Source organism: Canis lupus, chromosome 25, assembly GCF_003254725.2.
Source record: "Canis lupus dingo isolate Sandy chromosome 25, ASM325472v2, whole genome shotgun sequence".
NCBI classification, from domain to species: domain Eukaryota; kingdom Metazoa; phylum Chordata; class Mammalia; order Carnivora; family Canidae; genus Canis; species Canis lupus.
The window spans coordinates 19,503,640-19,528,279 of NC_064267.1; the positions used below are offsets into that span (position 1 = coordinate 19,503,640).

Sequence of the window (24,640 nt, forward strand, 5' to 3'; positions counted from 1 at the left end):
TTTATCACAGTTATTAATTTTATGGAGTAAAATATTTCATAATTGTTACCACTAAAGAATCTAGTAGCTCCTGCCATTTCTTAAAACCTACAGAGAAGTAATACTAATTTTCTGGAATCTGTGAAGAACTGTACTCAAACAGAGACACTGTGACACCAAAGATAAGTGGCAATACCAGGCTGCAGATTTTTATCTCTATGCCAGTCCAATAAGCCATTATGATTACCCTTTTGTCTCAAGGAATTTTCTTTTTGCTAAATCACACTTGGAAGAATTCCTTCTTCTAGTATGATACGTGACTTTTGGAACATGTTTCTCCTCTGGTATATTGTGGGATCCCTCATTTGCGTTCTGAATTAAAAATGAAAAGAGCTCTTTTTCCATCATAATAATCCAAATGATTTGCCACAGGCTGAATGTCCCTTTCAGGGTTGCCATGACTAAAAATTATGGCATCCTTGAACTTGTAGGAACTGGCAAACTGTTGACAAATGAATTTTTTAAATTACTTTCATTTCTATTTCACTGTGAATTTGTGATTATGATAGCAAATTCAGTTCCACTTATATGTGTAATTTCTCTGGTTGAATGGTTTTGCCCTATTCGTGAAGTGCCAGTAAATGGATTGATTATACGTGACCTGGTAAGTAGAACTATGGGGTTTTGTTTTGTTTGTTTTAAAGATTTTATTTATTTATTCATTAAAGAGACACAGAGAGGCAGAGACATAGGCAGAAAGAGAGGCAGGCTCCCTGTGGGGAGCCCAATGTGGGACTCGATCCCAGGACCTGAGCCAAAGGCAGACGCTCAACCACTGAGCCACCCAGGTGTTACCTGGTTTGTTTTGTTTTGTTTTTTTTGCATGCCCTGTTTTATCAAAATCTTAAATATAAATGTCACTTATCTCAGTATTCCTAATCATAAGTTGCATGCTGGTTGTTTTATTCTGTTTGTATGTTTAACATTGTTCTTGTTTTAATCCGGAAGAGGGTAGGCTGGTCATGCACTAAGTTTTTAAATAGTCCATGGAGATAAGGTTGTGTTTCTCATACATGTGGGTAGCAGAGGTCAAGTCAGGAAACAAAGGCCATCGGATGCCAGGATATACCACGAGGTCAAGAAGGCCAGTGACAGTGGGCTACACTCAGACTCACAACAACAGTGTGTGATTATTGGCTGATTGCGGTTTGGGGAACTTCTGCATATCCAGTTTCTCTAGCACCTTTCTTTCTTCAGACAGCTACATTCTTCCCCGAGAATACAGGGTCACTAGCAGCTTCTCAGATGTTAAGTCTACTAAATCTCTCAAATGGGGGGCAGTGAGGAAAAAATGTACCTTAGAAAGAAGCCTGTTTCCACTTCGATAAAATTCATGTATTCTCCTCCCCTCACAACTGCTTAATTGATAGTTTTATGGCTTCTCTTGCTGTCACCCTGTTCCTCTCATGGTAAACCTCCTACGAGAGCGTGGGAATCCACCTGGGAAGGGTGCAGCAGCTCTGTCTCTGCTGGTCTCTGAGCAGCTGTGCCACGTCACAGGGTGAATCAGGTCAGAGCTGTCCCCAAGAACCAGATGGCACTGAATGTTTTGCCCACCTTCACATTTTTAGAATCTCTTCTCTTAAGGGAGTGCCCCATAGCCACAGCTACCATGTTGTATAAGTAGGCCTTTGGTTTGAAATGTCACTCCATGTTTGTCAAAAGTAAAGCACGTGTCAATAAGAGCTTTTATATAGTTGTATTAATGAGAGCTTTTATTCTTTAGGCACTCAGCTCTTGACAGACACTATCTCATTGTCCCTCTTTCTCTACCTGATTTATAAGAAACAGGTAGGTAGGTGGGGACCCTGTCATCACTCTTCATGCAAGGTGAGAGTGCCAAGAGGCGAGGGGATTTCCCAGGGTTCTGGAATAAGCCTGAGCAGAGAGGGAGTAGTAGGACTTAGCCTTGGGTATACTGCCCAGGTTGATCTCAGATAAATCTGATGTTTGCTATTTCTTGATCAAAGAAAACAGCTGCAGACCAACAAAACAGAATTCCCTAAGTCCTAAGGAAAAGTTTGTAAAGATTTATTTGTACGTTAGGCAGTTCTCAAGTCAAGACAGTGGTTAGATAGTAACTAACAAAAAGACAGAAGCTGCATTGGACTCTGCAGACATTATCTCATTATTCCTGTTCTTTCTCCTGTCTTGCAGGAAACAGGTAGGTGGGGGCCTTGTCATTCCCCATCAGAGGCAGAGGCCTCAAGGGGTTATAGGTTTTCCCGGGGTCTTGTTATTGGATTCATTAGTGTCTAGTATCTTAGAGGATTGCACAGAAAGTTGCAGCCAATTCCGGGTGAGTATTTTCTAGCAAATACGAAGTGAGGTCTTGGGGTCTGGGGTGACTGATGATGATTCCGTTGAATTGTCTGCCCCAAGAACCGGTCAGGATCAGACCTGCTCATCCTGGGTGGCTTTCTACCAAGTAGTGATATTGTGCACACGTGTGTGAGTTTACTTTTTAGAGAAGCCAAAAGGCAATGTGAAGAGAACTTAATATTTTTATAAAGACATCTATTTACATTTCCAGTTTGCCAGCTTTTTTAGCTTATAAGTCTGAGATATATGAAACAAGAAAAAAAATCAGGGAATTCAACACCATACCATTCCTTGGTTTCCAGAGTCACTTCATCTCTTCACCTTTCAGAATATTCTTGTTTTTTTAAATACATAATTCCTAGGATTTTTAGTTATCTTTAGTGGAGGAATAAGAAGTATACCCATTCCATCTATGTCCTGTGTTTTTTTTAGTTAGTATTAGTTCCTTTTTTTTTTAAGATTTTATTTATTTATTCATGAGAGACAGAGAGAGAGAGAGAGAGAGAGAGAGAGGCAGAAACACAGGCAGAAGGAGAAGCAGGCTCCATACAGGGAGCCTGATGTGGGACTCGATCCTGGGACTCCAGGATCACATCTGGGGCCAAAGGCAGGCGTGAGCTATCCGGGGATCCCAAGACATCTATTTTCCATTAGGTATGAGTTCAAGTTATCCACTTGTACTCTAACAGTTTAGGCTTCATAATAAAATTCAGTTAGGAAAAAATAGAATTGATACACAAAAACTCAGTCTGTATATCAAGCTCTTTTACATATTAATTCACACATTACATTCTTGAATATGAAGGATTCCTCATGGCCAACATGTTAATGATTTTGTGGAGCTTACTGTCAGATATTACTGAATATGAGAAGAGAATAAGAGGACTTTCAGTAGTTAGAATAGGTTCTTTGGTTTGCTAGATAGGCATATTACCTTTTAAATCAATATTGTACTCTGGAGATCTGAGTTTCTGGAATACACCAACAGAACTGACCTGGAATAATATATCAAGGGCTGGATGCTTTCAAGATTATTCAGTAGCCAAGAAAAAAAAAAAAAGAAAGAAAGAAAGAAAGAAAACCTCCTAGGATTTGTTGGTGGTTGCATCTGGAAGATTTTACCTTCCAGATGCTTGTGTGTATGTTTTACCCCCAGCCACATGAATAGTAAATGGTGAGTGACTTACTGTTGAAACTAGAGTAAACAGACCAGTAATATTTTTTGCACAGTTGGGCTGAATTGTGTATACACTGATGTATTTATATTCAGTGTGGGAGGCTTATATGAATTGTTTACTGGCTAAGATCTGCTTCTGAGTATGGGTTTCTGTGAAGAGTTCTGGTTTTAGTAACAGTTTACTTTAAAAAAGCATGTAAGCATTTTTATGTTTAATTGTACAAACCATCATGAAAGGAGATCATCTCTTTGTCACCAAGTACCCTTTTTAAAATTTCCTAATGAGTTGTTGCTCTTCATTTATCAGAAGTCGTGCCATTTGGGAGAACTCGCCATGGCCATTTTACATTACATTACAACAAAGAATTAGTTTTATAGGAAAACAAACTCAGTTGCCAAAATTTTGCCCTGAAAACTTATAACTGTTTTTTTCTTTCTGTTGTCTCTCCCAGAAAGGAAGACTCCATTTTGGTTCCTACTGTAACATTTTATACTAACTCTTAACTCTGCTCAGTTTTTAATGCAATTGCTTGAAGTGTTTTCTGAATTACATTAATCCAGATGAGATACTCCCTGAAAAAAAGAAGAGGTTCCACAGGGTGAGAAGTTCTGTATCCTGTACCTCTTTCCTCAGGCTCCTTCAGCCCCTGAAACCTTTGCCCTACCCGGCTCTGCTGTAGGTCTTCACACTCACTGGGGCCTCAGCAGTAATTTCACCTCCTCACACCTGTGACTGACCTCACTGTGTAATATAGTCATCCACTCACACCCCTGTTCCATCATAGGACTTACCACCCTCCTGCCATGTCCCTCCTTCCACCCCAAAGGGGTGGGAAGTAAAACTTCCCATCTCTCTGCCATCCCCAACATAGAATATAATTTTTCTAAGTAGAGTCACTTAGTTTTGTTCAACATTGTATTCCAAGCACCTAGAACAGAGCTGAATACTGAAATGCCACTCAATAAAGGTTATTTGCACCTTTTTCGAAACCAATCAAGAGTTCTTGGCATGTTTTTAAACTCCTTTCCCTCTTTCATTCCATTCCCCCAGTATTGTCTTCATGATTCACTTCCATACTGGATAGTTTCCGTTGGCCTCCAGAGCCATTCTTAGTATGCCAGGCATTGATATAAGTGATTATGTAGTAGCTCGTGTCCTTTCCCTTATAATCCTGTGAGATATATGCTATTAATACCCACGTTTGGGACGTCTGGGTGGCTCAGCTGTTGAGCATCTGCTCAGGGTGTGACCTGAGAGTCCCGGGACTGAGTCCCACATCAGCTCTTTGCAGGGAGCCTGCATCTCCCTCTGCCTGTGTCTCTGCCTCTCTCTCTGTGTGTCTCTCATGAATAAATAAAGTCTCAAAATTTTTTTTTAAAATACCCATGTTTTACACCTTACAGAGGAGGAAACCAAGGCACATAGCCATTACTAACTAGCCCAAACCACAGTATTTTAAGCAGGAAAAAATAAATAAAAGAGATTCTCCCGTCTGCATCTTTATTCCTGCTGAGTCTGAATTCCCCCCCTCCCCATCCCTACTCTACTACCTCTTTCATGAGTCTTTGGCATTCATGCTAACCAGCACTCTTCTCTACTTCCTTTTTAACTCCCATTGCACCTAAAATTACTACAACATAGTCTGTTCATTTTTCCAACTTGATTATTAACCCCTTGGGATCAAAGACCACCCTTTAGGATTTGGCTATCTTCTCCTTGTCACATAGAATACTGTTGAGACTATCGTGATGATACTTTTGGTTTATTATTATTTTTCACTATTATACATAGAAATTCTAATGCCCAGAATTCCAAGATATCAGGTGACACAGTCATTTACCTTACAAACCAACTATTGAGTTACAGGCTTAACAGAATTTGTATTGATGTATTTGCCTAGCATTGTGCCTTGCTTAAATACATATACTCAGTAAGTATCTGTGCAGTGACTGTTAGACATTTAAGAACCTTTCAATTAACTGATTTGATTTCAGTGTTAATTGTTCAGAACCAAGAAAACATGTACCTTAAATTCTGGAGTAAAAAAAAAATGTCTTTAAAATAGGAAATAGAGTAAATGCCCTACTAATGCTTGTGATCTTGATATGTTTAGGGAATCACCTTGTTCAATCTAGAATGACCAGGGTTTTTATCTGGGTCAATGAGTAATTTTAATTGCACTCTGAAAGAGTAAAATACCTGGGTGGCAGAAACCCGCATCAAGGTGAATGGCTTCTCTATGAAATGTACCAGACAGTCATTCTTGAAATGAAAGAGCAGTCATTCTTTAGTTCCCTAAAAAAGTCAAGTACACTGAAAAATGCTTTTTAAGCCACAGGATTTATTCTGCCATGAATGGACAGGTGTTTACTTGTCGAAGAGGACTTGTGGCTGTCGTGTAAAAGCCCAGTATCTGTTTCGGTTGTGTAGGTGATCTCTTCTGTCCTTCATAGCCATCCTTTGCCCCTTTCTTTCTTATTTGTGCAGAGAACACGGCTCTCAGTGTATTCTGCTTGCAGAGAGACAGTGAAGCTTCTGTCATCAAAGGCTGCTCATCATTCCATAGTTGTGCAACTCGTTTATGTTGTCAAGTTTAAAGTAATAATAGGAACCTGTGTGTTCCCAATAATATGTGATGTAACACAGAGCTAGCTTTCATTTTACCTTTCAGGGGACTTCAGAACCTACCTCTTCTAGTTCTCAGATGTAAGGCTTGGGTCAAAAGCAGCACAGAACTTTATTTCTAAAACTGAGTGATTTTTGTGTGTTCTGAGCCTGATTTTTTACATGTGGCTTGATTATAGATAGTTTTGGGATAATTATTCTTGCCTGAGAAGAGAAGGGAAGGTAGAGAAGTCAGAATAAATAAAAATCTTAAAAAAAAAAAAAGAAAGAAAAGAAAAAGAAGAAGTGAAGGTAGAGAGGTAGATAGTGCATTTATTCACTTATTCTGTGAATGTTACTTTAGGGTCTGCTATTCGACAAGCATTGTGATAAAGAGGCACAGTGTGAGAGGGACAATTAAAAAGAACGTATACTAATAAAGTTTGATAAGTGCTATGAAGAAAAATATGGTACAATAACTAATGGGTAGACTTGGTCAGGGTCTTCCTTTCCAAGGAGACTTTAGACTGAGGCCTGAAGGATGACAGTGTGGTCCTGTACGGGCCAGCAGCTCCAGGCTGGGGGAAGCTGGCACAGCATGCACGTTTTTGTTAAAGGATTGGATGGTATTAAAAATTGAGGTTGTAGGTCATGATTCCTGTGGCTCTTACTGTTCATGTGTCACAGCTTCATTGCTCAGCTCCTTAAAAATCAAGATCAACTGCCAGGGAGTAGGGTACAGCAAAGCCTGACCTAGTCTTTGATATTCAAACAGAGAATATCACAATATTTCCTTTAATACTAGTGTTTAACACCCTCCATTTGAACTTCAGGGCAAATGACTAGAAAGGAAGGACCTGGAAAAGCTATCAGGATACTTTCTGCTCTAGGTATCAGAAGATTCAACTTCCAGTAGGTTAAATATACCTGGTTTATCAATTTACTTGAATGTGGGGTCAGGCGGTTCCAGGGTAGGTCACCTGTATCAGGCTCCGGGGGCTCTGTCTTTCTAAGCTGTCATCATCAGCATGTTGTGGGTTCTCCCCTCGTGGCCAGTGTGGATGCAGCCATTTGGGGCATTACATTTTGACATAGTGGTAGCCAGTGAAAGAGGGACATTTCTTCTGTGTGTTGCTTTTTAGAGGTGAGAAGCTTTAACTAGAGCACCTCATCCTTTCCCACTTCCACTTCCTCAATCTCCATGGCCAGGCTCCATCCCATGCCTCTGGCTATACTAATCACTATCCGGGGATTGAGACCACTCAAATTAACTTCCATCAGTCACCCCTGAGTCTGGGGAGGTGGTCACCTTCTCTGAGCACACTGGAGGGTGAACCAACAAAATCAAGGGAAGTTTAGCAGGGAAGCAAGAATGGATAGGAGGAGCACAGCCCTCAGGATGCTGTGGTATTATTGATGAGGGCTGAGTGCACAGGGGTTACGGGATGCTCATGTTTTCTCTTGTGTATTTAGTGATTGTCTTGTTTCCAGCATTTTTGGATGAAATGATAATAAGCAGAGGGTTTGGTGAAACTCAGTGTTAATTTGCATCCTCGGCCTTACTAGTGCTTTCTACCGTATCAGTGAAGCAGTATCCAGGACACGATGCCTTGACACCTTTGCAGTAAACTTTTTTTAAAATTTAGAAATGCCTTATCAAATAAAACATGTAAGGAAGGAAGCAAAGATAGTGTATATATATATATATATATTTTTTTAAAAAGAATAATAAAGTCATACCTGTTTCTAGTACCTTTGAAGGCTCCCTATGTGACCCTCCCCAGTCACATCCACAGCTATCCTCGAGAGATAACCACTACCCTGAATTTTTGACTTAATCCTTATCTTACCTGTCTTAATGGTTTATATATGTATGTTTCCCTAAGTTTATTTCTCAAACATTTTTATGTATCAGAATCACCTAGAGGACTTGTTAAAACAGATTGCTGGATCCTAAACCCAGGGCTTCTGATTCAGTAGGTCTGGAGTGAGTCCAAAAATCCGCATTTCTAACAGTTTCTCAGGTAATATGGATGCTGGTGATCCAAGGACCACCCTTCGAGAACCCCTGCTTTGGCAGAGAACTGCTTAGTTTTTGTCTGTTCATAAATGGAAGCGTATTTTATGTGTTCTTTAACTTGTTTTTTTAAAAACTTGACATTATGTTTTTGAAATTCAGCCTTGGTGATATGGGTAGCTACAGGTCAGTCATGCATTTTCACTAAGAATATAGTTTGTTTTTTTGTTTTGTTTTGTTTTACTATATAGTACTCTTTTTCTCTTGGATCTTTCCCCACAGCCCCGTGAGGGAAAAGGTAGGGGGCGGCAAATTGCTTAAGGCACCAACAAATGTGATTCCCCACCCACCAAGTATCCAGCACCAGTGACCCCTGGCTCTCATGGCTGAGGGCATTGTTGCCACCCTTAGAAAGAAGAGTTCTGAGGTGCCACTTATCTCAGAGCCCTAGGCTCTCCAGAAGGTTTAGGAGGCTCACGGTGTTGTGGTGTACCAGGCATAGCAAGACCTGCAGAACCTCCAGGGCCCTCCACTAATCAAATCAGGATAGAAAAGAACACCCTATATTTGCCTAGAGTGAGCTAAACACTGTTGTTGAATAAATTGCAAAGGACCAGAGGACTGAATTTACAAAAGTGTACGAGGAATATATTCTCTTTCAAAAATGCTCAATAGCCATATATGTTACATATGTTTATACTTGTTTATAGGAAATGTTAAAAAAGTTGCCCAAAGTCACAAACCTAATACCAGGCAGAGTCAGATTTGAAGTCTTTCTGTGATTACAAATCACATTGTGTTTTCACTTTACTGCCTTCCTGGGACTAAAACACAGGCATTCCCTGTTCTTGGCATTTCTCTAACCACTGAAACACACTCCCTCAGGTATGTCCACTTTCTCTGAAAACTGGTTCCAATTACTGTTACCTAAACACTGGAACCAGCTTTCATGGTTCTTTCCATAATTAGTTGGAATAGATATAGTATTGGAAAAGAGTGGGATACACTGACACATTGTACTGTCTTTGTTGGACTTGAATGTTTGGCTTGGATTTATGTGCTTGACAACTGACTATATTGCCTTGTGCTCTTTTCCTGCAGGGGATTTCCAAAGAAGGCCAATAGAACTGCTAGAATAGCTTCTGATGAGGAGATTCAAGGCACAAAGGACGCTGTCATTCAAGACCTGGAACGAAAACTTCGCTTCAAGGAGGACCTCCTGAACAATGGCCAGCCGGTATGCAGAGATGGATTTGGGGCCTGAGCTTGGAATACTAGCTCTTCACATCAGAGAGCTCTTTTGTCACTTTGGTTCTTACAATTTGTGTATAAAATTGATCTTATTACTCCTAAATCTCAATGTTCTTCTTAGCATTATGGCCTCAGTGTGGGGGGAAGGAAGAAAGTAGAATAGGCTCCCCTCTAGTTGGCCTTCACTATTTACTGCCATTCATGAAAACCATTTTTGGAGTGAAGATAGCAAGTTGGAGATAAAGAGGAAGGGATGATTTTAAGGTGAGGAGTAAAACAAATGAACTGCAACATTACAAAGAAAAAGGAACAAATCCAGGCTGGGTAGGAGGGGAAAAGTGTGCTCTGGAATGATCTGTATCTACCAAAAGTACCAAAAGGAGAGTTTGGATTCTATTCCATGGACTGCTTCTACACATAGAAAATCTTCACTAAGGAAACAAATCCTGATGTCCAGTACCATTCTAGTAGACCATTACTAGATTCTGATTCAGATTCGGTAATCTGAAAGAGTAATGCTTGTTTCACAATATTGTTCTAGTATCTGTACAATAGATCTGGTAAAAAATACAGGTATATAAGATGTTTTTGCCATTGGACTTAAATGTTTCCTCACCAGTTGTTTCTCATTTTTATTGACCCTTCTTCTTATCACGTCCAAGATTTTTAAGAGGACAGGAAGAACAAGTCCCACAAATAAGGTGAAGTCTGAAAAGAGCCTTCTGTGGTTTTATTTTAGAATTATCACCAGAAAAATTTGCCTGGATCATAAGTAAAAGAAAAGGGCCTCTTTGTATAAAATCTCCCTCTCAGGCACCTTTTTCAGAATAGAAAGCTCTCTATGCTAAATATATTTGCTAGGAATTTTAATTATCACACACTGATAAATAAAAATGTAAGAACAGCCCATGTTTGATTGGAAAGGTGGAGGAGAGAGGAAGGGTGCTGAATGCTGCTTTTAATTAGGGCATCCTTTTTTTTTTTTTTTTTCTTAAAGATTTTATTTATTTATTCATGATAGTCACACAGAGAGAGAGAGAGGCAGAGACATAGGCAGAGGGAGAAGCAGGCTCCATGCAGGGAGCCCGACGTGGGATTCGATCCCGGTTCTCCAGGATCGTGCCCCGGGCCAAAGGCAGGCGCCAAACCGCTGCGCCACCCAGGGATCCCTTATTAGGGCATCCTAATCTGAGTTCAGGAAGATTAAAATTCTAATGAGAATTTGTGCTGGTCATTCATTTCATTGAGAATAGAAGATTTTCACAAAGGGAAAATATTTTCTCCCTGAAATAAGTAATAGCGTGTATAAATGTGCATACTCTGGAAGTTTTCCCTGGCTCTGTCATCTAAAGCCTTTGAAAGATTAAACCAGATACTTAAGGGAACTTACTCAAGCCAGGTAAAGGCATTTCTCCAGTTTTTTGGTTTTGGGGGGGGTTTTGTTGTTTTCTTGGGTCTCTGTTGAAATATTTCTAATTCCCTTGGTTAAAGAGACTTAAGAGTTCGATAAGCTGTTATATCATACTATATATATTATGTGTATATTTACATTTATCTATTTAGTAGTGACATTCCCAGCGAGTTCCATCAATTTCTGCATTTGTGAGCTCAAAATGCTAATGTTACATATTATTCCATTACTTATTTTTGGCTTCTATAGACAGGGCTTGGATATCCACACAGCCTAGTGGTTTAGAAACAAAACTGAAGTAAATTTGGCTTTTACTGGTAGCAGGTGCTTTCTGGCAAAGGACTAGGTATCAAATTGACATTTCTGCTTATCAGGAAAGGGGTGGAGAGGACTCCAGTCCTACCTTCGTTGATACAGTTCTCCATGAAAACATTAGGAAGGCTTTTAAGAGAGCAGGTATTTAAAATTCTCTTTGAAAACTGAATTCAGTGATTCTTTAACAGATGTGAGAAAATTAATTTGAATAATAACATACCGGGACCGAGACAGTCCAAGCACCAAACACCTACCTCTCCTTCTTCTAATCCTCTGCCCCCATTTTAGTAAATGAAATAATAGGAACTTCAGGACTATTTGTCATTGGCACTGACTTGTTTCACTTCCCGGTTTCAGCTGGGACTGGAACCAGCAATTACTGGAAATTGTAAATTTATTCAACATATTTTCCTGATTAGAGAGTTTCCAATAGAATTTACATCTATGTTCAGAAGTTTTGGATGTTCACTGAAATAACTTCTGTAATTTTTTAAAGATTCTGCTTTACTAATCATTATCTATTCTCTCTTGTGAACTGAACACTTGGTTATGGGACAAGGGGTCTCTGAGAGTTCTTCCCAGACTGTGATTCTACGGCATTTTAGAACCAAAGCTCAAAGGCAGGAAACAGCCCAATAGTCAGAACAAAGACGTTGGCATTTCTTCTAAGAATGGCCCAGCAAGTGTGTGTTGGCCAGATCTGGAGCACTGGTTACTCGATGCAAGACCATTACCACTTTGCCTGATGGCCAAGCAGTCTGCCTCTGAGTAGAATCTGGAATTATGGATATTAGCTTTGGCAAGTACCTTTCACAGTCCTTTGCCTGATTCGCCTAGTGCAGTCATCCTTTGTGGACTGTTACATTTGCCTACATGCACCTGTTACACGGCGGCCAAGGAAGTGCCCTTAGCAGTGAGGATCCCAAACAGCACCGGCATGGCCAGCGAGTCTACAACTTCCCTCATCAGAGGCTTGGAGCCGACTAGGCTGTTTTCGAAGCTTGTGAATGGCCATCAAAATAACATTTCCTTTAAAAAATATTTTGCTACTTGAATATCTTTTTTCTCTATGTGTATTGTTAAGGATTCGTATAGGACATGTATTTTCTTTGTGGTCTCTGCCACTGAGACTGGAAGGGAGTGACAGAACACTTGAAGAGAGGGAAGGAAACAGACTCCTTTTACAGACAGGTATCTGAAGGTTGAGAGAAAATAGTTACAGAAAACATCAAAAGTCATTTTTAAAAATTCTTGTTTGTGAGGCAGTATGTATGTAATTGTGAATGTTCTAATTTTGTATTTTTTGTGGTTTACTCTGTTTAGAGGTTAACATATGAAGAAAGAATGGCTCGTCGATTACTAGGTGCTGACAGTGCAACTGTTTTTAATATTCAGGAGCCAGAAGAGGAAACAGCTAATCAGGTACTGTGTTCTTATGGACAAATTAGAAAAATAGTAATTATTCTGTCCCCTCCCCCCATCCTCTTTATGGACACTATTCTTGGGATCACTTCTGTGGGAAGCATAGGACAAGTCAAAGAAAGGCAGTATTAATATCACCAACTCATAGCTAATATTTATTGAGCACAAAGCATGTGCCAGACAGCTGTGTTAAGTGACTGATGAGAGTTATTTCAGTGATATCTGTTCTTTTTATCTTATTGATTAGTTTATTCTCCTTTCAAGTATCTTTCTGTTTTTCCTGTCCTGTGCTTCATTGCAAAATACATATTGTAGAGAAACATATTTTCACTGAAATTGTTTGACATAGCTAGTGAATATTTCCAATTATATTCATAACATCTAGTCAAAGTAAGATATCTGTGTATAGAAAAAAACTGTCTGTATTTTCCTTCACATATATAGTTACAAATAACTAATCAGCAGAAAACCTAGATTGCTATTTTTGTTCCCTTCCTACCACAAAAAGAAAAGGTTACTTCATGAATTTGATGGAAGCTGTTTTATAATCTCCACTGCTTCTACTTGGAGTTTCTAGATATAGTCTCAAGATTAAAGGAAGCTTTTTAAAACAAGTTTAAAGGATCAAGTAAATTCTCATAGATGTTGAGAAATAGGTCTGTCTTCAATATCTGAGGATTTTTCTGTGTGAAATATTGCTACTACAAAATTTTCAACTGAAAGAAGACTAGAAATCTTTCTAGGTTCTTATTTCTGTTATTAGTTTTCACTTCTTTTTTTTCTACCATTACAGGAAATTGAGTCTCCTCATGCTTCTGTAGGGAGTACTCTGGACGGTCAAAAGGTTAAGCTTTTCACCTTTCTCCTCCTTCTGGTCTTTCACTGTATCTGTTTTCTTGTGTTCTTCCTTGTTTACCTGTGTATCTGTCTTTACTGCCATATTATTAATTACAAATACTATGACCAGTGTCTGTTTTTACTTAATATCAGATGAACAGAATTACTACAGTCAGTTTGCTTTTTGCTACTTGAATATCTTTACAAAGATATTTAAGAAAAAAATATATTTACAAACTTGAATTTGATTCTGTCACTAGTGAATACTCTGAACTATAAATTGTTAAAAGTGTCTCATTTGTTAATACCTTTCTGGGGGAAAACTCACTAATTCTCAAACTGACTAATCTGATAGTAAGTAGAATAAAACAGCTCATGTATTCTTTGCAGTTTTATTCATACTGCTGTATTTCTTCCCTCAAGACAACAGTTTTTTAAAGGTGGGGTAGCTTCTTTATGAAAAAACCGAGTTAAAACATCTTTTATTTGTTACTAAATAGAGACTATTTTGTAACAGGCTGCCTTGTTGTCATTATACTTTGTAAGCAGGAGAACTGTAGAATCCACCTTATCACCATAGGATGTTGATGGCCACTTTGCTTTTGTCTTATTAATCCAAATTTTGACTGGACTGTCAATCCTGTTTTTCTTTTAAAGAGGGTGGAGAGTAGTGCCTACTAGCTGCAAAGCCGAGGAGGAGATCAGAGGCAATGGGGCTGAGGATTATTAGGAGTGAAAAACAAATGCCATTTTTCCATTATTCACGTGATAAAATGTTATGTAATAGTGCGGCTGCCTTCCATATGAACTGTTGCCCTTCTGAAGAGCTGCACCACCCTGCATCAGCTTTCCCCCTACAGCAAGAAATCCATGTTCCATCATGTTTTATTTTTGTGAACAATTTAGGAATACAAAGCTGTTACCTTTTCCTTTCTTTCCTCACCCCCACCCCTCCCACTCCTCCACTCCCCACCCCCACCAAGAGAAAAGAGAAAGAAATTCATCTTCATAGTTCCTGGGGGAAGGAGGATGATAAGACTTGAAGACAATTTGAAATATCATATATACTTACTTCCAGATGTTTTTTGTTTTATATGGAATTGAGCTGGGCTCTGGTAAAAATATCACTGTCTTCTTAGTGTCACTGGAGAGGAGAGTAAGACTCATGAGACACATGGGACCACAAGGGATCGAGGTTGCTAATGTGACCTTTTTTTTCCTGAGACAGGAATATAAAGTGTCCAGCTGTGAACAGAGACTCATCAGTGAGATCGAGTATAGGCTAGAAAGGTCTCCTGTGGATGAATCAGGTGATGATATCCAGTTTGGGGACGTGCCTGTGGAAAATGCAGTGGCACCATTCTTTGAGATGAAGCTGAAACACTACAAGATCTTCGAGGGAATGCCTGTAACTTTCACATGCAGAGTGACTGGGAACCCAAAGCCAAAGGTAAGCAAGCTGAAAAAAGGTGGCTTTTTCAGAGTCCTGTGTTCTGAGGAAGTTTAGCTTCTACAATATAGCATGTGTAACAAGAGGAAGAGGTACAGACTACCTTTCTCAGTCTCAGGATGTCAAATGTTTGAAGTACTTGTAAGTTCCAGACCTTCCTCAGGAGGCATCAGAAGCCAGAAAGAGTGGAAGAAGGGTTGAATTTGGGTTTGAAGACAGGAATGGGAAAGTAACAATTAAATAATCGACAAGGAGCTTTTCATACACCTGCATCATTTCCTTATGTGATGTTATCAGTGTCACTCTCAAATCGCAGGTGCCTGAACTGAGCTCAGGGAGGTTTAATTAACTTGCTCCAGGTCAAGGAGCTGGTGAGTGGCCAGGCTGGAACCCGAGCCCCATGCCATGTGCCATACGGAAGCAGCATTTAACACGGATTACGAAAACTTCAGATCTTTAATCTGCAAAACCAAGGCTTCCTGTATTTACAAGGGGCTAAGGACTAGAATACTGTTGAGGAGGAATAATTAAAGGAATTTCTGATATTTGGGAGAGCTAGGCTGACATACATGGGAGCCCTCTCTCTACAGACACATGGAAACAGCTGGATAAAGAGTTGCTCTGTCTTTAAAGGGAGACAAGAGTAACTGCTCACTGGTCCAGAAAGCAATAAACAGGATTACACTTTTTCCCTAGAACTTGGGAAAAAAGAATAAAAAAGGGTGCCCATGAGAAATGGAAACTCCACATTGACACTATCTCACGATATGAAGCCAGAAGCTGAGAAATTAATACGAAATTTAGTCCAAGATGATTAAAAACCCTGTTTCTGGGAGAAGCAAGCAAAAACTGTCCAAAAAATACTCACAATTTGGGGCATATCAGACTTCTGCAGTGTAAGAGGGAGGAAGAAATTCACAGTGAAAACTTACAGATCATAGGAGAAACAATGATGAGAATAAATAGCAAAAGAAAATAGAAACTCAAGTATTGCACAGTATTGAACAGTGTTAAGTGAACTATAAGATAAAACTATGTTTAAAATGATTGAAACAATGTTAAAAGAAATAGAAATTTTAATGAAAAAAACAAGACAGTACCAAAGACCAGGCAAATTTGTAAAATAAGCATATAGAAATGAAAAATACACTCACTGAAATTAAAAGCCTAACAGTGGTATCACAGAGAAAGAGCAAAGAAAATAGCCTTAACTTTCCAAACTCCTATCCACCTCTTCATAAGATGAGATTTTTCTAATACACTGTGTTAGAGAAAACTTCTTAGTTCTTGGCATAACTTGGATAATTGCTGTGTATTCACAAACATGATACCAAATGCATGTACTAAAAATAAACTTGCAGCTTATGAATGAAACTTAACAAGAAATTGGATATTAAACTTCCAAAATGTTCGTAAAAATCCATTATTTTTAAACTTTGCTCAAGGCTAAGGTCATTAATGAAGTTCTAAGATCATTGATTCTTGTTCTAAAGAACACTGTGTTCATCTGAAATATGGGCTGTTGTGTTTAACGTTACTCTGCTTTTCTAGTATGAATTTAAATGTTTCACAGCTTTAAGAGGCTTAATTTTTTAAGAGTTTTTACTGTTAGGTTGTCTTCTTTCACCTTTCCTTCCTTTCTTCCCTTCCTCCCTCCTGTCCTCACTGCTGTTCTTTTTCTTCCCTCCCTGGTTTATTGAACAACCGTTTCTTCTGCACACATTATATAAATGCACTAGGACTATTAAAGTATGGGATATTCATCATGTTTAAAAAATCCTTTTTTGGGGCTTCTGTTTAAAAAAAGAAAGGAAAAGGTAGTCTACCCTTGACATGCTTGTTCTAATGGAAACATGAGAAGACAAAGGGATTTCTAATTTGCCTTGTTTTCATCTCTTGTACCCTCCCCTTCCCTCTCCGTTAGCAGTCTTGCTAAAATTGTTGGACTCTTTCTTAATTTTCATTTGAACGTTGTATTCCAAGTATGATGGAGGTGAAAAGTATGATTAACAGAGACAAGTCTGAAGAATTGACGTAGTAGCAAGAATGCAAATTGTATACTAATTACAGCTTCTCTGTTCCATCAGAAATAATAAAATCGCCAAGCAGAGAATGATAATTATGAAGTATCATGCTTTACCTAATTTCTAGAACTGAGAGTTAAGTCTAGCTGACGATTCATTTTTACGTTAATAATACAGCCTGTAAATTTAGAGCTAATTAGAAAATGGAAGTTGGAAAAGTTTCAGCAGTCAGATCCCAATTCTTTATGTACTTGTTTAGTGCTAGAGATTTCTAGCCCTTTCCTTTCTTAGAAATGTAAATTTCAGAAAGACTTTTCAGATTCAGAGGCCTTCATTGAGTTGAATTTGAATGCTAGTTGAGGTCTCAATTGGCATATGGATTTACGTTAAGGAAAAAGTTCATTTTAAAAACTGAAGGTTCTAAAGTAGGTTTTTATTCTGTTAGGGACCAAGTTAGGAATGCTTTAGCTGACAACAGAGAACTTGTGGCTTTAAAAGGAGGGATTTGTTTAGTTCCCTAAGTAAGTCTGGGGTGGGTTGATGCAGGCATTATTAGCTCAGCATCTCAGCCACGGGAGGGCTGCTGGCACGTGATTCATCATTAGGGTTCCATGGACCAGCGATTTTATTTTATTTTTTTAAAAGATTTTATTTATTTATTCATGAGACACACACACACACACACACAGAGGCAGAAACAGAGGCAGAGGGAGAAGCAGGCTCCGTGCAGGGAGCCCGACGTGGGACTCGATCCCTGGTCTCCAGGATCACACCCGGGGCTGCAGGCGGTGCTAAACCGCTGAGCCACCTGGGCTGCCCGGACCAGCGATTTTAGGTACAGGAGAGGGAAGAGAGGAGGACCTATGAAAGAGGGAATTTGACCATTTTAAAATGTGTGAATTAGTCCAGATTTATTTTTACTTTATTTTTCACATTTAACTTTCTATCAAACCAAATTAAGATATTACTAAAACTTATAAGTTTAAATACAACTGTGTTTTCTTTAACATGGTGCGGAGAGCAAACTTTCAACCTTTGAGCATATGCTCCTTGGCCCACAATGAAAGCACTGGAGCTCCACCCACCACCAATCCTTAACTGGTGGTCATTCCTCACTGCCGCTTTCTTTTTTTTTTAAGATTTACTTATTTATTAGAGAGAGAGCACCAGCGGCAGAGGGGGGGCAGGAGAGGGAGAAGCAGACTCCAGGCTGAGCAGGGAGCTGGACATGGGGCTCGATCCCAGCACTCTAGGATCATGACCTGAGCTAAAGGCAGTCACTTAACCGACTGAGCCACCAAGGCACCCCTCCCTGCTGTTTTGTCTAACACAATTCAGGGGAATAGTTAGATCTGTTATTCTCTAAAATAACCTTTTTACCTTTCCTTCACAAGTAACACATTTTACTTCAGTGCCTTTCATTCAGTACATGTGAAAATAGAAGTAAAAAGAAAAATGCCTATAGAGCCACTCCAGAAGTCACTATGTCTACATTCAACATTGATCACTCCATATAAATAATGTCAAAAAATATGTGAATAATATGTGAATACCTACTTATACACATATTTTTAAATAAAAAAGATACAATTTTTAAAAACTAAAATAGAATTAAACCTGTTTGTTACCTACCTTTTTCACTCAAAAATCAATTTCCTTTTCAAATATTGTGTTTAACATTTTAACCAATCAGCTGTGCAGGCCACACAGTTATTATTTACCGGTCCCCCAAACAGAGTAGTACTACACACATCCTTAATCTTTCATCACTGTTTCCTTTCACAGATCTATTGGTTTAAAGATGGAAAGCAGATCTCTCCAAAGAATGATCACTACACCATTCAAAGGGATCTTGATGGGACGTGCTCTCTCCATACCACAGCCTCCACCCTAGATGATGATGGGAATTACACAATTATGGCTGCAAACCCTCAGGTAAAGATTAAGGGTATAGGTTTGGCTTCATTTCTGTGTATAGTGCTCATAGGCATTTGTTTGGAGAAAGTAACTGTTTAATTAGAAGGCAGAATCAATGTTCTTTGACTTGAAACTATTTTCCCATATTCCATATCCATTTTGGTTTCGGAGGATAGAAAAATTCTTTGTTTCATTAGTATTTTTTTATTTCATCAAGTGTTTTTCACATGAATAATTCCAATACAGATATGTATTCTTTCTACAGATATTACTTGGGGCCTAATAGGTACACTTCTTATTCAGGTGGTGGGGTTGCAGTGGTGGACAGAACAAAGTTTTGAGCTAGAAAATAAGAAAAGAAACATATTTAAATAATATAATTTCAGATATGATCAAGTTCTATGAAGAAAAAAAAGGAAAGGACAGTGAGTGACATACATAAATACGGTGTAGTAAAAAAAAAACCTCAAAAAGTAAAATATTTAAAAGAAATATATACCTACTTAATTCAGTAGAATTTAAGTATATAAATGTAGACAAATTATAATTTTGATAGCATCTGTGTATGGCATTCAGGATTAGTTTCCATCCAAATGTTTTCTCTTGTACTCGTCCTTAGATTTAGGATCATCTGACTTAGAATTTAATAGGTAGCAGTTACTGGTGAATATCAGGTTCTCAATTCAAGCCTGCAAGTTCTTTTTTGAGTGTCAGGTATGTTTTAGGCACTATCTGGGTAGGGAGGATGCAAAAATGAGTAAGAAGTGATTTTGTGTGACAAAATCACGGAGCTCATTGTGTGATAGGGTAATTTTACAAAGTCAGCAGAAGTCATGTAAATAGCAAATTGCACACTTAAAAAAAGGTAAAATTAACAATTTTATTATATAACTAATGAAGATTGTCCAGTGTGTTTTTAAAATCTCTGATCTATTTATATCATTCTATATTTTGTTCTTTCTTTTGAAGAAAACATGAAGTGTTAGAAAATGATACAAATAATTTCAGCAAAGCTTTCACACTTCTAAAAGTTTGTGCAATGTTTATCCTAATATTACACTGTCACATAAACATCAATTTCTGTAATAATATTAAGATTAGAATGAAATTCTAATTTTCCACAAATGAGGTTGTGATAGAGCACAGCAGACTCTACACTCTCAACAGTTTCCATATTAAATATGCACTTTTCTTGAGGTTCTATTTTTTCAATCAATGAATACATGACCATCACCTTGAAAAATAATCAAAAGCACAATTTCTACTAAAAGTTACATTGTAATACTTATTTGTGTTCATTTGGAGGGTTTGAGGAAAGAAGTAGAATTTACTTTTTTCTTTCTAATTCTATTTTCAGTATGTTTCCTTGACTATTACTAACAATTTCAATTTTCAGTTTTCTGCCTATTAAAATAATAGTGAAGAACTCAACAAAATCCAAAATTTCTCTTCTTGCTAGGTCCTTTATTCCTTTAGAAAGGTTGCTATGTATTATAGTGATCGAATTGACTGTGTCTCTTAAGCACTCGCCAATCCTGGTCCTGATGTGAATTTTGAGGCACTTTTCCTAGTGAATGTTTTTAGCACTTATTGGAGTCAGCAGTTTTCTAAAACAACATAAATGTAAAATTGCAATTATGAGTCTGCTTCTAGTCTTCTTCAAATTATACTAAATGTATAATTTGTACATGTATAATTTGTAACATGTATACTAAATGTAGTTTTTACATGTGGAAAAGTTCTAAACAGGGAAGGACTCCATTGGACATGAGCAGAGTTGGAGACTGCATGAAGTCATTAGATAAAGGAGGGCTGCTGAAGATCCCCTTTGTAATGTAGAAGAGGAGGAAGGGAAAGAAATAAAAAGGATGAAATGACACAACAAAGACCAGAAATGCAGAACTGTGCTACTGAAAAGCCTAAGTGGCATAGTTCAGGGTTAAGAGCATGAAGTTTGGCATCAGATCTGAGTTGAATCTCTGCCACTCACCACGCATGTGACCTTAAGCAAGTCACCTAACCTCTCTGTGCCTGTTTCTTCTCCTAAGAAATGAGCATGATTGTATGGATTTAAATAATGCACTCGATTTACCTGGCACATAATATGCTTTCAATAAAAGCTAGTTATTGACATTATTTCAATTCAAAGACACTAATAACCCTATCTGAAAGTAGCAGCCCTAAAAGTGGGCAGAAGTCTATGGAGTTAGGATGTAAAGGATGGTTCTGTTTCTAGACATTCCACCCCTACTATTAGAGTAAGAAAGTCAGTTCGGGCTGAGTTTCCACCCAACATGTTGCTGGTGTGTGGTCTTCTGACCTTCTGCTTTTCCTTTTCACCACCCCCATGGGAAAGGAGTTAGGCAGAGCTGTGGTCATGCCACAACCACCACAGCTGTGGGCTTGGGTGGAGGGAGCTGTGAGCTGGGCAGGGCCATGCCCACAGCACAGCCAACTGGAGCCATACAGGAGGCCCAGAAGTTGCCCAAGGAAGGCCCAGAAGAGAGCTGTCAGTGCCCTCATTCCAGTCCCCGAGTGAATTCCACTGCTTAACCAAATATCAGGGTAAGTCCCAAGTTAATCCTCTCTCGCTCTTGGCCTCTCTGCCCTTTGAGAGAAGACAAAGCAATGAGAAGTGGACTAGTTCCTATCAGGCAGCCAAAAGCCCAGCCCTCTAACAGAGTATCCCACCTTACCCATGATTTCCAAAAACGGGAATATGACGGCTCTGGGTCTATCAGAGGGAGCAAAAGATTCAAAGAGTTCCAGAGGTCACAGACACCAGAGTAGTTCCTATTACCTAGAATTCCAACTGCCTTTCAAGGTTAGCTGATCCAGCCAGTATTCTGAAGAGGGTGAGGCTAAATCATGTCTTATTTTCTACCTTAAATGACCAAAGGCAGGCATAGGAGAGGAAACTTGTGAAGAGAATCTGAGGAAACCTAAAAGTGGGCATGTAGGCCTCAAATGGAAATTGTGAGGGAATTTTTATGTTTATGGTACTTGGTATTAATTGCTATTCCAAGTCTCAGCATGTGCCTGGTTGATTTTAATTCCTTTTTTTTTTTTTTTTTATTTATGATAGGCACACAGTGAGAGAGAGAGAGGCAGAGACACAGGCAGAGGGAGAAGCAGGCTCCATGCACCGGGAGCCCGATGTGGGATTCGATCCCGGGTCTCCAGGATCGCGCCCTGGGCCAAAGGCAGGCGCCAAACCGCTGCGCCACCCAGGGATCCCTTTTTTTTTTTTTTTTTTTTTTTTTGATTTTAATTTCAAGAGTACAACTCCTTGCTCTCTCCTGGCGTCTTCAGTAGCAGGCATGTGCAGATATGCCAGATACAGGTTTTATGATCTGTCACCTAGAAATTGGGACAAACTTCACCACCCATTAGAAAGACAGAGAGGTATTTAAACCATGACAAGCAGCAGACCATTTTTTTACTGTATCCTTAATATATGTTATCATTTATAGAAATGTTTGATGCTGTTTTAATTTCTACTTTATGACATCTGTTATCTATTAAAGTATTTTGCCATTTTTTTAATTTGTGAATTAAAACATGATTTAAGGGGCACCTAGGTGGCTCAGGTCATGATTTCAGGGTCCTAGGATTGAGCTCTGTGTCAGGCTCCCTGCTCAGTGGGGAGTCTGCTTGTCCCTCTACCCCTCCCTTCACTCTCTCATGTAAATAAAATCTTTTTTTTAAAAAAAATTTGATTTAAGAGAAGCATGAGGAGATCCCTGGGTGGCTCAGAAGTTTAGCCGCCTGCATTTAGCCTGGGGCATGATCCTGGAGTCACCAGATCGAGTCTGCATCAGGCTCCCTGCATGGAGCCTGCTTCTCCCTCTGCCTGTGTCTCTACGCCCCCCCTCCCCCCTCCCCCATCCCTCATGAATAAATAAAATCTTAAAAAATAAAAATAAATAGAATAAGCATGATATAAGGCACTGAGAAAGATTTGAAAAGTCAAAGCTGAATTTTTTAGGACACATTAATCCCAAAAGCATAACATACAGTCAAAAGAAAACTTGATTCTTTAATTCCTTCATGCCCTTTGGTTACCTTAAACTTTTTTATTTTAGATGTATATTTGGTTTGAAAAGGAGACAACTACATCTATTTTTTCTGGTACACTGTAGTGTACATGATGTGAAATGACCAAGGGAAAGAGGAAAAGGCTGGAGTGGAAAAATGAGTTCAGTAATGAAATACAGACGGCAGAGTTTTCCTGAGCAGTGGAAAGTAGTTACAGAAAGCAGCCAAGAGAAAGGGTGAGAACCAAGGAAAGAGAAACACTAAAGTTCAGCAGAATATTTTATAGAATATTTTTCCACCTGAGTCCATCTTTTGGGAATAAGAAACACTTTAGATATTGATGACTACATCCAAATTCTCCTTGGGATGGAACACCCAGCTCTAAACATATACTAGACACTGTGTATCACAGTGTGTGCTACTCCTGCAATTCACGAGAGACCAAAGCAATCACATAGTTAAGTGAATAATGAGTGATTATGCAGCACTACACCAAACATAATGCCAAAATGAGGATCACAAAAGCAGTTTTAGACTCTAATCCTATCTTTAAGATACAGCTAAATCTAAACATGAATGTTTTACATTGTTTTGTTGTGTTGCTAAGTTACTCTGTGCTGCCCTTGGAGTTTGGAAGGGCTGTTTTGCAATTTGATGTTTCCTCAAATTGCATTATGTATACAAGTGGCAAGCTTTTATAAAGACCTGTGTGCCACAGTTAAATTTCATAAGCTAGGAAACATAAATGTTATTTCCATATTATATAAATAATTGGCCTTGCATGAGACATAAATAATCTTTAAAAGCTGATGTTTGATACATAATCACTTTAAGAATTCAAACTTATTATTTGCTCTATAGCTTTAAACTCTGTGGATTTGTTTGGAATAGAAAAGTAACACACAGCTGAATTAAATTTAAGAAGTGGGTTTGCTTGTGTTTTGTTTTAGCATTAGAAATTTCCTGGCTCATTTCAAATTTTAAACATTCACTTCCATTATTCCTTCATGTGTTAATAATAAAGTAGGTAGAAATGAAAAAGTTAAAAGCAAATGCAACAGCATTAATGTGCATCAGAGGAGGATACTAGGGTTAAACGGCACGTTAGTATGATAGAATTTTGTACGACCTTCAGATATAAGACTTTAAAAATTTAAAAATTTTAAATTTAAATTTAAAAATCTGAACTTTCAGTTGTATCTTTTAAAAGTGTTTCACTGAATTCTGTTTTTTTTTTTTTTTTTTCCCCCAAATAAAAATGTCAAAAATATACGACTTGTTAGTTTGGAAGCTTTCTAAATGCTCCTGGTCATTTATTGATTAGTAATATATATTTAGCCAATAACACTGTATTCTCAAACTAACAGTTCTGCCTCCTAAAGATCATGCCTTCCCCTTTTATGTTCAGAAGTAAAACATGGTGTAGGAGTTAAAAATGACAAATGGTGGCATATACCTTTCTCTTAAATTTGGGTAAAGATATTTTATGGCAGTATTTGTGTATATGGTTCTAAGCAGTAGCAGTAAAAGTCTTGAAAACATTGTAGAAATGTGTGATCTTTAGAGAGTAGTATGCCAACTTGTTGACCCTATTTTTTTTTTTTTTTTTTTTGGAGAGGGAAGAGGAGTCAGGGTTTATCCTAAGCAGAATCTAATGCTTAGAGCTGAGTAGGACATCTTTTATCTTATGCCTCAAATGCAGCCATTACATCAGTGAATACCAGTGTGCTTGGCACCTTTCAAGCAATAGCATGAAAAGGGGTTATAGCCTAATACCAAAAGAAAGAAAACCCCACTATGTATGAAAAAAATTTG

General features: G+C 38.5%; 2 protein-coding genes across 13 annotated transcripts in view; one reads left to right on the forward strand and one right to left on the reverse strand.

The window, feature by feature from the left end:
* PALLD (palladin, cytoskeletal associated protein) overlaps nucleotides 1–24,640 on the forward strand; it is a 409,145-nt gene that overhangs the window by 369,708 nt on the left and 14,797 nt on the right. For 7 of the 9 annotated variants that reach the window (XM_025462823.3, XM_049101108.1, XM_049101109.1 and 4 more), the window contains 5 exons: nucleotides 9,262–9,397; nucleotides 12,461–12,559; nucleotides 13,353–13,403; nucleotides 14,625–14,846; nucleotides 18,656–18,805. In XM_025462823.3, the coding sequence (XP_025318608.1) occupies nucleotides 9,262–9,397; nucleotides 12,461–12,559; nucleotides 13,353–13,403; nucleotides 14,625–14,846; nucleotides 18,656–18,805 (658 nt within the window). The remainder of the gene's footprint in view (nucleotides 1–9,261; nucleotides 9,398–12,460; nucleotides 12,560–13,352; nucleotides 13,404–14,624; nucleotides 14,847–18,655; nucleotides 18,806–24,640) is intronic. The other 2 variants (XM_025462824.3, XM_049101110.1) reach the window with 1 other exon arrangement.
* Nucleotides 1–24,640, reverse strand: part of CBR4 (carbonyl reductase 4) — a 208,017-nt gene that overhangs the window by 106,134 nt on the left and 77,243 nt on the right. The window contains exon 5 of one of the 4 annotated variants that reach the window (XM_025462831.3): nucleotides 17,537–19,129. The exons of the other annotated variants lie outside the window; for them this stretch is intronic. Coding sequence (XP_025318616.1) covers nucleotides 19,083–19,129 — 47 coding nt within the window. The 3' untranslated portion in view covers nucleotides 17,537–19,082. Of the gene's footprint in view, nucleotides 1–17,536; nucleotides 19,130–24,640 lie in introns of those variants that run through there. 4 annotated transcript variants of the gene reach the window in all.